The sequence below is a fragment of the Poecilia reticulata genome, chromosome 11, assembly GCF_904066995.2.
Source record: "Poecilia reticulata chromosome 11, P_reticulata-male-v2, whole genome shotgun sequence".
Lineage (NCBI taxonomy): Eukaryota > Metazoa > Chordata > Actinopteri > Cyprinodontiformes > Poeciliidae > Poecilia > Poecilia reticulata.
Genome location: NC_088840.1, coordinates 12,294,872 through 12,310,862, shown reverse-complemented (window position 1 = coordinate 12,310,862; position 15,991 = coordinate 12,294,872). Strand labels below are relative to the sequence as shown.

Sequence of the window (15,991 nt, the reverse complement as noted above, 5' to 3'; positions counted from 1 at the left end):
AAAACAGCAGGGGAGGTTAGCCGAGGAGACCGGGTCGTCTAATATAAAGTCACAAGAAAAATACTGTCTGGATAAAAACAGAGGGCAACTAGGCAGCACACCGAAGCACAATGAAGTACTGGTTTGTATCTGCTGCCTTGTTTCTTCGCAATGAAATTTTTACTTTTAATAACTAGAAATTACTGTTTGCAAATGTGACGCGAGAGGAACATTTATTTTGTTCAGAAACAACGAGAAGGGCTTGAGGCGTATTACCCAGCATTAACAGATGGTTATAAGCAATTAATCAGTGAACAAACTCTATAAATGTACAAAGCTAAAAAAAACAAAACAAAAAGAAACAAAAAAAACTCACCTTATGATCCTGATCACCTGTAAAGAGTTGTGGTCTGTGACTTACATACAGACTTAATTTCACTCCACACCAAAACAGATAAAGACAGAGACCCAGAGTCTAAGTCGAGTCTTGAGTCTATAAAACAGAATCGTATCGGAGCTCGGAGTCGATCCGAAGCCCGTCTGCTTCCATTTAGGACCTGCACACCTGTTGGAAGGATACAAGGTGTCCGTCCCACCACCGCTAATCCAGTCACTCCCTGAAACCCCCTCTTGACCGGGTCTCCACCTGTAGAGCAGGATCTGTCCGCACTCCAGACCAACTGCGAGTAAGTAGCTGTGAAATGCAGAAGAGAACAAATTGCAGGTCTATTAACTGTAGAGCAGAATCTTCTTATTACCTTTTTAACCTCATACTTACATTTCGTTTATTTTTTTTTTAGATAATGCCATTTTGCAGAATCACAAGGTGGTTGTTTTTAGAAAACATGAATTAGGAGTAAACATCTTTAACCCTTTCATGCGTGAATTATGATCCTTTGTGTCAGAATCTTTGTTTTTTCCCATTTTTTTTTTCTTAAGGCATAAAAAAAAAGTAATTCCAATTGTAATTCCTTAAATATTGTTTCAAAAATGTACAGGAAGAACACATCAGTTTGTTCACATGTGGGAGGGAATTAAATAAACAGATGAAACGGAAGGTTCTGGTTGTTTTTACAAAGTTTCTGCACGGATGAATAAATTAGGTTTCACCGGGAAAAAAAAGAGAACAGCTGATGGATTCAAAGCAGAAAATAACTGAATAAATAGTAACCTGGCAATAAAGTAGTAGCTTTGTTTACATTTTTATTTTGTGTTAAAACATTTTTGTCTTGTTGCAACAGGAAATTTAAGGTAAACCGTAAGCTAAAGCTTCTTATGGCTTTCGATCAGAAAAGGCCAGGTTTGCAATTTACAAATCATTTTCAATTATGTGCATGGAATTTTATTCATTGGTATCAGAGAAAAGGGATTCAACAAAAAAAAAACGCATTTCAAACCTTTTAGGTTTTTATTTGCAAAATATATATATATACTATTGAATGTGTTGTTTTCTTTCCAAATCCCAATAACTGTGTTTCTCTCCAATAAATCTCCAATAAGATACACTCAAGTTGGTAGCAATACTGTGACAAAATGTTTTCAAAAAAACAAAAAAAACATGCAGAGGTGTGAAAATATTTACAAGAAAGTATTAATAGCACTGAATCAGCATGTACCTGCAGTCAGAGCAGAGGGACGGACAAAAGGCTACGGCCGTAGCAGAATCCCCGACATCCAAGATGGAGGAACACGGCTTGATCTCCGGAGGAAAGGCCGGCTCCTCAGAGTTCTCCGGCACGCACGGCCCCCACACGATCACCTAAACAACACGTTAACACACGGAAACCCTGCCTGAGCGTCGAGGAGTGCTCCCCTCTCGCTTGCAGCCATCTGGTTTCCTTACTTCATTACCTTCAAAGCAAATTACATTCAGAGGTTTTGGAACTGGATCAAGACTTGATGTTTACCTTCTTGTCCCGACTGGATGTCACAAAGTATTTGCTGTCGGGGCTCCAGTCGCACGACCAGATGATCCTGCTGTGCGTGGCTGTGTCCTTGGCTGTGTGCGCGTACAACGAGAACGGGGGCTCTGCGTGGGGGGGAACAAACGGGAAGGCTGACGACAAGGGAACATTTTATTCATCTCCAAGACAAAAAAGGCGTCATAGGCCAAGTAACGTGTTTCATTTATCTCCCTTTCAGCAGAGAGGATGAGTTGATGGCCAAACTCTGTTATGATTATTACAACATCACATCAGCATGTCTGCATCCCTGCTCGGCGGTCACCAAAGCCTCTCCTGGGTGACAAATAAACAACCCCCACAAGACGGAGGACCTCATTCCAGCTCCTCCGTTTCAGTGAGTTTTGGTTTATGAGCCATTGCTGTTCATTTCCTAGGCCTAAACCATTTTAGAGCCTAGATTGGTTTCCCCCAGAGAGCTTGTTTGTATGCTGCCGGCAGCTGCCTGTCTGTCTGTGAGTCTGCAGTCGTCACGCTCTGCACCGGCGCCCGTACGCGCGCGCGCGCACGCACGCACGCAAAACTAATCGGGCAGGTACACGCAGCTGTAAAATCTCGGAGTTAACACAAAAGACCGAGCTGAGCATTTTGTGATGCTTTTAAAAACACTCTCCTCCAGCAAAACAAGCGCACATTCACGGGTTTGCTGTTAGGGGGCAAACGTGTGCAGCAGCTTTGTCCATTAGCGGGGCTCTGAAGGACGGGACGGCTCTTTATTCAACGAGACTTATTTACTCGCAAAGAGAGAAAAGAAAAAGAAGGGCACCGGGAGTCCAGAGTGAAGCAATACGGAGCTGAACGTAATTACACCAAAAACATAGAAAAGGGCACAAATAAGTTGAATAATATGATACGGTGGGGTGGGGGGAAGGTGCTCAACCCACGCGGGAAAACAAAGGCGTCAGACAAAAACGCGCAGACGGGAGGCACGCGAATAGAAGGAAGTCAGTTTGTGTGATGTGCGGTGACTTCGTTTAACCTTCCCCCGTCTAGCCGGCGAGGCTGTGTTTGCATTCTCCACAATCACCTTGAGTGATTCAGCAGTCAAGCAGAGCAGACGGGAGTCCCGACCTTCCCCTCGCTCAGCCTCCTCTGTTTAAACCACACGCACGCGCCGCTGCGCCTCCATGCAGCGCCGCTGCACAGGCGAAACAGAAAACGCGGGCCTGGTTATCCCCTCTGTCAACGCACATTAAGGCCAAGGCAGGGCAGCCAGCAGAAACGCTGAGACCCAGGAAAGGTGGGAGGTAATCCTCTGGGCTTAAATGTCCTGCTTCGCTCAGCGTCAATGCAGGATTGAGTTATTTGTCTGAATTAGAGAGCAGAGATTTTCCTCATACGAGTTAGCTCATCAATGACGCATTTCGGTTTACGACTGGGACCCTAAAACGCCGAGAAGGCCAACAGAAATACAGGTTCGGTAGAGCTTGCTTTTCCGTTTACTTCAGACTGTAAGCATATTGTTCTTCGTTCTGTTAATAACAGAGACTGCTTAACGAAAACAAGCACTGATAACACGGGGTTACAATGTAAGGTAAAGTTGCAAGGTAGGTTATATCTACAGGAAACGCATTGGTGGGGGTTCAAAGTTCAGGTACGTCCATCCAACAGTGTGGTGATGGCTACGTTATTTCTCAAGTTGGCAATGATTCTCATCCCTCAGAAGAGAACTTTTCTTCAAGAAATGGACAAACTGTGGCAATTCTGAGCACAAAGACCAAACAATAATCACAGTCTGCCATCACCAGCAAACTAATCCTGTGACTGCCAGAAGCACAGAGCCTCGAAATATAACAAGTCTATAAAAACACTTCAGAACTTCACTTTGTTGATAGATGGATAAAAAAAAGATAATGATTTTAGGAAATATATTTAGAAAGATAGGCATGAATTTCAACCTACATCTAGTTTTTCTGGGTCTTCGTGACGTAGTTCGTCGTCTGACAATCCTGACGGAGAAGCGACTGTTAATGAATTACACCCAGGTGGATGATTTCTAAATAGATCACTTCTAAAGGCTAAACTGGCTGCACTGAATTTAATTAAGGTTGTAGAAGAGTTTGGAGTTGTGCCATGGCAAGAACTAAGAAATTCCAATGGGTATGAATAACTCTTGAAGCAGATTTGGCTTTATATGGTGTGGGAATAGTTGGGAGAAAAATGTGTCTTATCGTAAAAGTTATCTTTAAAAATAGTCATTCTTGAGTTAGTTCCTTTTTGGCCGAGTTTCAATCAACACATCGTTTGCGTGGCTCTTCACAGTATTAAATTAGTGGAGTCCTTCCAAATTAAATTAAATAAAATTTAATTTGGCACAAATGTAATTAATTTGAGTTGAAATGGCTCGTGTCTGACAAAAGGACTCCGATGTTGTCTTATTATGTTGAAATTCCATCAAACGGATTTTTAATTACCTTTATTTACATAGCGCCGTGAAGAACTGCTATCTCATCCCGAGTTGCACTGCATTTAATAGCTACAATTATCGCCTAACGGTTAATGGTAACAGTTTAACTTCACATCTGCCCAAATTTCTGAAATAAAAAAAGAAAACCTCAGTGGATTTTTTTTTTTTTGGAGGTTTATTAACAACTTTTGACAGTGTTGTGAAAAAGTATTTTCTGCTTTTAGGACTCATCGCTGAAAGACTCCTCAGTTATCATCGCGCTTTCCTCCAAAGTTGACATTTTTTTAAAAGGCCATGCTAGTTCGGATCCCTATTTTTTGAATTTGAAAACAGCTTCCAGGGCCAAGTTTAGTTTTTTTAATTGTTTTTTGTTTTCATAGTCAAATTTGAAGAATGATCTCAAATATTTAACTATGAAGAAGAAATAAATAGTAAAACAGTTTTAAAGAAAAAAAGGATTATGAAAATATTCATCTTGATGCCATCGTGTGACAAAACACTTGAAATATGGATGGCAGAAATAATACAAGATGTTCTTTACTTTACACGTCACACCAACCTGGCACTAGAAAATAACTAAAAGCATCACTACGGTTTGGATCTGAGTAACTAAAAATCACACAACTGTGCTTCAGAACAGATGGTCACAATCTTCCTTCCTGTTCCATTGCTATGTAGGTAATTAGTGGGACATTTGTGTTGCTGTGAAATTTTTATCCCCCCTTAGGGAAGTTGATCTTTGACCATGTGAATAAAAAAACAAACAAAAAAAACATTTTCAACACTTTGTTTAACCATGAGACAGTGATGGCTAAATTTAGCCACGTTTTTCCTTTTCTCACCTGGATTTTCTGGTGTTGGCAGCTTCCGTCTCCATAACGACCAGGTGCGATCTCTGGAAACAGCCAACAGGAACTTTGCGTCAGGCGAAAAGGCCATCTGGGTGACTGTGAGGGTGTGATACGGCAACGTCTGCAGCTGCCGCCACGTGGCTGTGCTCCACAGCAGCACAGCTGCATGTTCAGCTTTAGATGCCTAAGCAAGAGTAGAGGATGTTATTTTGTATTCAGCACATCAGTACGCATAATTCACAATATAGTCAGATGTAGTAATGTCTGCTTTGGAGAGGTTTTCCAAATCCAGGACGCTAAAAAAAAAAAAAAATAAAAATAGACAAAAGTTGAGAACTTAGAAGTATATAACAGAGAAACTCTGTAATCTGCAGAAAGTCTTGCAGCAATTATAAGCCAAACCAAATTGAAAGTTATTTTAATCACTCAAAAACAGAATTCAGCCTAAAAAGTGCAACCTGCTAATGTTTAGATATGGTGCTCATTGATCTGATTTCTCTTAGCAGTTTCCTGCTTTATAGAAAGTTTTTGAAAATTGATGTGAAAAGTATTTGAAATTTTACATGTTCAATTTAACATCATTAGTAGTGTTCTCTTGCTTTTTTTTTTTTTTTTTTTAAAAATCCCCATTTCTTTTCTAAACTGTGTAGAATTATCCAGAAAAAAAAGAAAAGAGCTGTAATTTTCGTCGCTATATACTCTCTTGTGGGTCGTACAATTCTCTCTCCTACTTTTCCTGTAAGTACTTTCTTTAATGCTGTTTTTAATTACAATTTCGCTCTCTACATGGCCTGCCAAGTAATGACGGATTTTAACTTACATTTTAATATTTGTAATTGGTAGTAATTTAAAACAAACTAACATATAGAGATTCAGAGATTTAAAAAGAAAAAAGACTGAGCATAGAAACAAACAACATAAATCAGAAAATGTCTGAAACTGAATAAGAGCGATTTATGCCAGTGGAAGGCAGAAAACGTTATTATTGATTGCTGCCACCTTTGTGGGACTGTGCTTGATAGGTTTCACACCCTGAAGTGAAGCATGTGTACCATAAAAGAACATTTCCTCTCTGACCTAATGCTGTAACGCACAGGAGATTCGTGTAATCCAAACTACGAGCCAGTCTGTTTCTGCAACACTGACCTTGCATGCTGATGCAACCAACGTCTTGGCACTGTCAGAGGCGAGGCAGAACATCTCAAATCCATGACCATACCTGGAGATAAAGAAGGGCAATCATTCTCAGATTAATCTTTAACAGCCCTGAAAGATATGGGAGGACAGGCAGATGATAAGACAAAGGGCAAAAAAGAGAGAGAGACAGAGAGAGAGAGAGAGAGAAAAAGCGATCATCCGACTTGTTCTAAACACCAGGTTTAAAACTCTGAGCACCATAATTTGAAAACTGGTAAATAATTATGGTGTGAAATTATTAATAATTTGAAAAAAAAAGACAAATGGAGCAGCCAGTCAGTCAAAACCTAATCGTTTTTAGCTCACCATCACCCCGGTCATTTTAAAATGTCAACAAACTAAAATCACAGTCTGCAGTTCGATAGGGGGAAGAAAAAAAAGAAAGAAAAAAACCCTCCCATCTTTCTCTACCAGGAAGCTTTTAAAAACGACAGTAATTTGGCCAGGATGGCGAGAGCATTATTTATGCCACAAAAATAATGTGGCCACTTACTCATTTTAATGTTTCTATTATGCACTAAATGATTCAAGAGGTGCAGCCAAATGGAGGCAGAAAAAAAAAAAAAAAACTGCTTTCCAACACAGATGATGTCCACACCTCGAATAAAAGGCTGAGCCATACGTCATGTTTATGGAAGATTGACTAGTAAATGGATTTAGCATTGGCAACAAATGGAGACAATATATCCATCCTGGAGAGGAGGCTCACGGGACGGCTCAAAGGTGGATTCTGACTGGCTGACAAGAAAAGAGGGCGAACAGTATTGAGGAGCCTCTAGAAATCACTCACTCAGTTACAATAAATGCTTTTGGCAAAACAAAGGGAAAAGTCCCTCAGCTTGCTTAAGAGTAACATTAGGCCACACTAGGCTCCCATGTCTGATTTTGAATTTTTTTTTTTTTTTTTTTTTAAACACTAATGCATATTTTCTTAAATGTTTCTGGATACAACAAAATGAACATCCTCAAGACAAACTATCACATACAGATTCAATCTCAAGATGTTTTTCACATTTTCCATGTATTTTTGTATTTCCAGGGAAGCTTTGGACCAACTCCATGCAGATGATGTACGAAACAAAACAGCAGCAAAGCAAATTCCCACTGCATGTGTAAGTGGAGACGGATGACACAGTCATGATTCCGATACGTATAAAAAATCAGCCATACCACAGTCATAACAATAAGCTCTGACTGACAATGTTTTCAAACACAAACATCAGATCGTATAGTTGGGATTAGGAGTTTTGCTGTTTGAACTGTTTTGTTTTTTTTCATAATGTAAAGAAATTACATTTATACGTTTCAAAATATAATCTGTTAGCATATTTCTTAGATTAGCCACATAGTTGCAGTACTGTAAGCACTCGCAGTGGTAAAACAGTTCAACTGATAACATGAGGCAAAATACAGCTACTGGATGGCAGAGCAGTCAGCCAAGGCTTCAAGACCAGACGCAGCAACCTCTGTACTGCTAAGACTAACTACATGGATCCTGAGGAGCGTGAAGATCTATAAGAATCGACAGCACGCCTGCATCCTTCACAAGAGCTGGTCGTAGTTAAAAAGCTAGCCGTGAGAAGCATGGTATAATACAGCAAACCTAACAGAATCTAAGACACATGAGTGTTAGTTTTCCTCCACGCACGACGTATCGCATGCAAGTCGATTTTGTTCTCATCTGACCTAGGCAATTTCTTCCTTTAAAAATTGAAAACCATTGATATTTTTCCTTCAAATTAATATTTATGTACTATTCGATGTTTGTCTATTACAGGAAATTCTAATATTAAAATTGAAAACATGAAAATCATCAAAAGAGTACCATTACTTCTGCAAGGTCTTGCAACTCTAGAGTTATGGATTCTAATTTGAAATGACAGCAGCATTACTTTAAATTAAAGTGAAGGTCGGTGTAAACAACGGACAAATAATTTGTGAGAAACGACATTAAAAATCGAAGACAAAAAAGTTTCGAAATCGTTTAACAGCAGGTACCAAACAGAAAAGAAATAAAGTTGATACTTACAGTTTCTGGACTTCGGGCCACAGTGTATTCTGGAGGAGATGATCCTCTGGGGGCGGCTCTGTTAAGTCCACACAACCACAGACGCACACAAACATGAGAACAACATAGTTTAAAATCCTTAAAAATATCACTTGCGAGGCTCTAAAAACTGGGTTGTTCTGGTTTTTAAATGGAGTTAAAAAAATGTTTGGAATGTACTCAAATGAATACATTTCCATTGCATAAATCCCTGTACTGTTAAAGACTGATAAATAGACCCCGAATGTAACAGGAGGATCATTTAAAAGGGAAAAGAAACGGCACGAGCACCATTAAGGAAATTGAATTAAAAGCTACATGCTGCAGTGAGAGAAAGACAAAAGTTTCTTTGCGTTCACAGTTTTCATTTGGTTTGAAATTTCTTCAGTCCTTAATGAGTTTTCCAGGCGATGGACTCAAGGCAAGACCCAAATGTTGCCCTCAGTAACAGATCCTGTACAATGATGTCTTGCCGTGGAGTTTAATGGAATAGAAAAGTACGCTCCTTGTCCTATTAGTTATTGGTCATCAGCTCGTCATATAGACCTAATTATTCACTCTTCCTGCCCGCAGAAGCCAATCTAACAAGAGAAAATACATTGTTAACAGCAGTTGCCACACTTTGTAGATCCCCCACCACCCCGGGGTTATCGATACTTAAGCTTTGCAGTCCCATAAGCTTGCTTTCTAATTAGCATTGCAGATTAAGTAGCGGCTTCACTCATGCTGATGACAGCCCTCAACACCCTCCAGTCCAGGGGGAATAAAATGCTTCGTTGTTTGGCTCTTGTACATTTTGAATTTTGGCCTCTCAAGGCAATCTTATCCAAATCATAAAACGTGTTTCCCTACCAAAAGATTTCTGTTACTTAGAGGTGCACAACCAGTGATTTCATTAACATGTTTTTTTTCCCTCCAAATTCTTCATTTTAGCTGCCATCACTGCCTCTTGTCGTACAAAAAGATAAGACCCCCGTCCTCCCCCTTTTAAATCTGGAGGGTTTATCGCATTTGAAGATAAATATGAGCTTTACAGTACCAGTCAGGCTGAGCGGGTGGAAATACGACTCCTGGTATTGGTCAGATATACTGCTGAACCGTTCCCCTTCTTCGGCGGTCTTCAGGACAAGGTCGCCTGTAAATTCACATCAATGGAATGAAAACAGCGAGCAAACCTTTCTAAACCAGATTGGGCACAGCTGTTTCCAACTACGCAGTTAAAGTGAAATTGATTTTTGAATGAAAAGCGATTATAAGATAAAACGGAGCCCCCAGAAGGAGCAGTGAAACACTTAACTGCTGTGCTGGGAAAGTATTTTACCTTGAAATACGGCCTTGTTGGAAAGACCCAAGGCAGGTGTGCTAGCTCCTTCTGGAAGGCTGGCTGAGCCCTGGGAAAACGCAGACAGATGGAGGAGGAGACACATTTACAGAACAACTAGGTCTCCGTCTCTCTGGCTCTATCAGAAGTATTTATACCTCTAACTTTTTCACATTTATAACATGCTACGATTATCGTCAACTCCAATGAATTTTGTGTGGCTTTTAGGTGATAAACAAAAACAAAGCAGTGCCCAATTATGAAGTGGAAGGGTTTTTACAAAGTATTTACAAACAAAAATCTGAAAGGTGCGGTGTTTTATTCGTTTTCAGCTTGTCAACAAGACACCACAAAATAAAAACACGAGGCAATGATTTCAGTTGGAAGGCAGCTAATTGGTAAACGACAATACATCCAACATGTGTAACTAATTCTCACTACCTAGTCTAGTTTTTAGTCGTTAGTCAGAGAACAACGGTGAACAAACGGCATCAAAAAGACCATCAGACGCAGCAGCAGGTGTGTTGAACTAGGGAAGGAATTAAAGCATTCAATATACTCTGGACAACACTGCATTAGAGGTTGTGAGATATTTATGACTTTGTACAACGCTTCACCTTGACAACAAACCCTAAACATACAGCCAGGGCTATAATGACAAGGTTGGATCAAAGCATGTTCATGTGGTCAAAAGTCCAATTGAGAATCTGGGCCAAGACTTTTTAAATTAATGTTCACAGATGTTCTCCATTAACCTGACTCAGTCTGAGTTATTTTGCAATAAAGAATGCAAATGGCTTTCAATATCTGGGTCTGCGAAGCTGTTGGTGAACTCAAATAGACTTGCAGATGTAGGAGCAACAGAAAGTGTTTCAACAAAACACTAAGTAAAGGGGTGAATACATAAGCATGAAACCATGTTCCCCTTTCCTGCCACTTCACAACTATGTACTACTTTATGCTAACCTATGAAGTAAAATCCCAGCGAAACACACAGAAGTCTGTGGCTCCAGCTCAACAAAATGCGGAAATGTTCAAGAGATGTCACGGCATCGCAACCACAGAACAGAGGACGCTTACGCTGGACTGAAGAAGCTTTTCTTTCGAAATCCCAGAGATGCTAGCAAAGTTCTCCACAAAATTTCGAGGCGCTTGAAACACTCTGAGGACCTTCTCGTCAGCTCCTGACACGAACTGAAACCGCCCAACCATGGCCAGACACTGCATGTCGTAACCGTGGATCTGAGGCCGAGAGATTTCATGCCAGGTTGCCTGCAGGGTTGAAATCCACAAAAAAAACATAAATAAGAATAAAGAAATAATAAAAATCTAGATATGATTATGTGGCTAAAATAGGAAAAGCAGAATTGGGATTTGGTTATTTATTGTATAAAGCTGCACAGACCTAAATATTTTCTGTTTAGGAGAAGAAGCTCGCTACAGTCTTTATTAGCTTTGTCCTTGCATTAAGTAGTACTTAATGAAAAAGTATGTTTTTTTTCAGTCAAAAGTCCTCTATCAAATGAAACGTTCTACATTTAGATCACAATTCTTTTCCGTTTCATCATTTATAATCCAGTTCTGCATCCGCCTTTACCCGTTTGCTGTCCTGCTTCCTCCATGGAGTGAACAGTCTGGTGGTCTGGTCTGAGCCCACGCTGAGGACAAACTCCCCCTCGGGATCCCAGCTCAGGTCTTGGACAGCATTAAAGTGACCCGATATCACAACTCCCGGTCTCCACCCTCCCTGCATGGAGAGCGTCACGAATTATAGGTTTAATTTACTCTTTAAATTGACATAATAATATTGAATATTGACCTTGTATTTCAGTGAGGTACAAATTTGTGCGATTTTAAGGAAATGATATCTCGGCTCATTCTTCAGTACTGTGGCTCATGTCATGTGACCTCAAACTAAATCGGCCCGTAAAATATTTTTGAGGAGATGTAAAAAAAAAAAATTTATTCCATAAGAAATGTCCATAAGAAATTAAAGATGCAATGAAAACCACAAATGGTTTTCATTGCCATTTGTGGCAACCATACAACCATAATAATAATTATTCTTCCCGTCATCCGATGCAGATGCTCTGTCTGCACTGATGAAGATTCACTCACCTCGACATTCTAAATGCACCAACAAGTTGGTATTCTGGCCTTTTATTATTATTATTTCAGCTAAGATTTCTTTGACCGCTTAGGGGATGTAACATACTGTTTGCAGAGTATTAGTCTTTCCTTTCAGCCTGTCATGGATCAGCAATCAAGAATTATGGGAAATTCAAAAAGTGCCATTATGATAAAACTAACTTCATCCATCCAGGCGTAATAGAAGTTAAGCTATCATGTCAAAGTGTACAAACTCTGGCTGTTCATAAGTGAAACACAAAGACATGATTGGACTTAATGTACCTCAGTATAGGTAAGTAATAATTCCGCTATCAAGATGTCGCCACCACATGTATCAGGTAAATATATCAACCACATGTCAAACTGTATACATGGGAATTGAAATTCAATATTATACCAATATCCATCCATTTTCTTTACACCCTTGTCCCTTAGTGGGGTTGGGAGGGTTGCTGGTGCCCATCTCCAGCTAACGTTCCGAGCGAGGGATCACCCTGGACAGATCGCTACTGTGTCGCAGGGTAACACAGGACAAACAACCATGCACACACACACTCACACCTAGGGACAATTTAGAGAGGCCAATTAACCTGACAGTCTTGTTTTTGGACTGTGGGAGGAAACCGGAGTACCTGGAGAGAACCCACGCATGCACAGGGAGAACATGCAAACTCCATGCAGAAAGACCGGGGCTGGGAATTGAACCCAGAACCTTCTTGCTGCAAGGCAACAGCTTTACCAACTGCGCCACTGTGCAGCCCATACCAATACCAATAATTAAATCCAAACAGACCTTTGTGACTGTGATATTGAACCGATTAGGATTACAATGATCCTCGCAAATTAACAAACTGTGCTACTCTACATCTAAACTTCTCATAAATGTAGTTTTTTTTTTTTGCTTTCCAAGATCACATTTTACAAAAACGGCGATAGAGTAACTTTAAAAGATTTAATTTTAAAGGACATGTATTGAAACAGCTGTGATTGTCACCTCTTTATCCTGATCCTTGCACCAAAGGTGTAGAGCTCCGTGGAAAGCATGAGCCAGAATCATCGAGCCGTCCGGACTCATCTGGCAGCCATAGAAGCCCAGAGTGTTTCCACCTACCTCCCCGACGCGCACCTGGTTTTGAAGAGAAAAAAAAATGTGCATCAAACCACTGAGTCATCTGCTTTTTTTCCAACACATTTACAAAACAAAGCATTAGGTAGTGGAGAACATTTAGTTACTGGGTCACTCATCAAGTGAATGTGCCTTGCAAAAATAAATAAATAAATAAATAAAATCATATACGTGTCAAAGTGGAAAAAAGGTGACCCATTTAATTATATCAGCATTTTCTAAACAGTTATTGATGAAGGATTTAGCATCTGCTCTTTAGTCCTATGTACACCGTTTGTTTTTCCCCAACCTTCTGAACAATGACATTTAAAGAAAACAAAAGATAAAGATGAAGTAAAGCCTCTCAAATGTGGTTTCAGTCTCTCTTAAAGTCTCATTAACTAACAGACTTCATGATGGTGGGCAGAAAGCGAGGAGGGGAATTAAAAAGAGGGCAAATGAGATTAAGCTGACAACTCAGATGAGAAATTATACAAAATGGGACTCATTAGACTTGAATAAACCCCACGTTTTCCTCCAAACAAAAATAGATTTGTCTGGTAAATAATGAAAGCAATTTCACCACAGCATATTACACGAAACAACTAATCATGAAAAATGTCACAGCTTGAGAACCCTGACGGTTTTACACAAACTGGATTTGGATGAGAGTGTCTGACCGCAGTGTCGTCCTCAGTTGCACAATGCAAACTCTCCATCTGGGCTGAATTTTTACTGAAAAACTAGTTCACTTTGAAAACACAAGTTAATCAGTGAGGTTACGGTGAGAACAATACCGGAACATTTAAAAAAAAAACAAAAAAAAACGACTATTTTAGGATCTTCACCACCTCTCCAATTATAGGCACGGTGCTTTTGTTCATACAGACAGTTATGTAACCGGCTTTGTGGATTCAAATGACGACCAGGGGCAGAGAGCACTTTTTGATTTAAGTAAAAACAACAGCTACACTGACAAATGAATATTTTCCAAGCCTGACGTCATCAGAGGTCATTAGCTGAGGTTATTCTAAACGTCCTGGAGCTCCTTTAAAAAGAAAATAAGGCAAATTAGGAACGATATAAGCAAGATGCTAAGGAAGATGAAATAAAAAAGTTATTTTAAGGCTATTTGTTAAGAGAACTGCAGCAAAGAGTTTCATCTTGGTGTCAACAAGGCTGAATCCCATTTCCTAGGCTTAGCCTCCGAACCCTCATCACTTAACTCAGGTAGTGAGTTAAGTGATAGTGACTGAAACTGAGAAATTATCAGTACTTTCCAACCTTGTTCACATCTGGCACCGAGATCCTGGCAGCGTGAATGAGCGGATTGTGTCTGGATATTGCCAAATACAGACGTGAAAGTGAGCAAGTGAGGAGAGATTTCCTTTGACCGCTTTCAGAGGTAGGTAATAAAGTGTATCTCCATTAGTTTGACAGTGTTAATGCAATCTATCCACATCAACAGACCATTCCCCAGCCCAATGCGACGACCCCTTCAAGAAGCAGAGTTAGCCGGATGGCTCTCAGTTAAATTACCTTCCCCTCCGAACAAAACAAGCAGCGTTACAAAAGCTGCCACTGCTGTCGCAGGAAGAAAGCAGAGCAACTGGACTTTTTACACAGATCATCTGTCTAATATCATGCTGACATGACATAGTAACAATTTTAACAAATTATGTAAAAAAAATAAAAAATAAAAAAAAAAGAAGAAAAAAACCTTTTAATAAAAATTAAATAACAAAAAGACAAAAGCAGCAGTTTTGCTTTTTCTGGATTAAAAAAGATAAATACTAGGCTAGTTTTAAAATTTTCTGGATTCGTTGAGAGAAACTGGAAAATTGAATCACACTGAATACTGAAAATCATAAACAATATTGTATCACTGCTGTTGTGATACAATATTTCCAATAAAAAGATTTCCTCTCGTTGTTGTTTTTACTGAGACACTTTAAACTCGGCGCTGCAGTGGTTGATGAGGCATTGAAGACAAACTAGAACTGAAATAATATTTACAGTACAGTTTGTTTCTCTTTCAAAAGGTAGCTGGAACCTTCTTAAAAGGACTCACATTTTAAAATGCGTGTTCAAATCAATAAAAAATAGTTTCACCCCACAAAAATATCCAAGTGATTTTTTGTTTTTTTTTTCAGATGCAAGAATGTGACTCGCTGTGTTTCTAGGCTAAAGAAACTCATAGCAGCATAATGAGGTCAGTTCCTCAATTTTATTTTCTAATTAAAGTAATCAAATTAAATTCCTCACCACAAGAAAGAACTAATACAAAATCATAAAATAAATGTTGAATTTACCAAATTGGAATATGAACTCCATTATTTTCTTTATTTTTTTCCAATGTTATATGGAATACAATTTTGATTCAATTTGGGAATATGAAATTAGATTAAATAAACACAAAACACTGAAATTTATTGAAATATTTCCAATAAAATAAAGTTTTGTTGAGGCCACAAGGAACTGATTTGCCCTCTACTCACTTCAAAAGAGGAGACGTCTCATGGAAGACACTTAGTTGCAATGGTGAAGGGCTAGGTCTGTGACACCGCTAAGCTTAATACACTGAACCATTAGAAATAAAACCAATAAAACCCTTTTCTGACCCTTAAGCCCTGACAGGTGTATCGAAGCAAAAGGAAAGACTGATGGGAACTGGATCACTTGCAGCACTCTGAACCCAAATCAAAATGCTTAATATCAACTCAATCTTTAATTAACTTGTGCCTCACAACATTAACGTTTTCCTGGAGGAAATACTTGACTGACCCCAAGCAGAAACACACAAATTAGATGCAGAAAGGTGAGCCTCGTCCATCGTGCGGGCTTCTCCATGGTCATCAGTGACCTTCTAAATAATGTCTGTAAGAATGCTGGACCGCAGCAGAACAAATGGCAGCAATGAAGGCATGTCTTTAGGTTGAATGGCCTATTCCTCTGCTGAGGGAGACAAAAGACTACAGTGGGGGAGGAGAAGT

The 15,991-nt window shown here is 39.5% G+C and overlaps 1 protein-coding gene across 1 annotated transcript in view; it reads right to left on the bottom strand.

The window, feature by feature from the left end:
* elp2 (elongator acetyltransferase complex subunit 2) overlaps window positions 1–15,991 on the bottom strand; it is a 32,552-nt gene that overhangs the window by 3,809 nt on the left and 12,752 nt on the right. The window contains exons 11-21 of the mRNA XM_008421806.3: window positions 12,888–13,019; window positions 11,361–11,510; window positions 10,844–11,035; window positions 9,764–9,833; window positions 9,482–9,577; window positions 8,425–8,482; window positions 6,345–6,417; window positions 5,190–5,382; window positions 1,887–2,008; window positions 1,596–1,738; window positions 560–673 (exon numbers count right to left, since the gene is read on the bottom strand). Of these exons, the coding sequence (XP_008420028.2) occupies window positions 560–673; window positions 1,596–1,738; window positions 1,887–2,008; window positions 5,190–5,382; window positions 6,345–6,417; window positions 8,425–8,482; window positions 9,482–9,577; window positions 9,764–9,833; window positions 10,844–11,035; window positions 11,361–11,510; window positions 12,888–13,019 (1,343 nt within the window). The remainder of the gene's footprint in view (window positions 1–559; window positions 674–1,595; window positions 1,739–1,886; window positions 2,009–5,189; window positions 5,383–6,344; window positions 6,418–8,424; window positions 8,483–9,481; window positions 9,578–9,763; window positions 9,834–10,843; window positions 11,036–11,360; window positions 11,511–12,887; window positions 13,020–15,991) is intronic.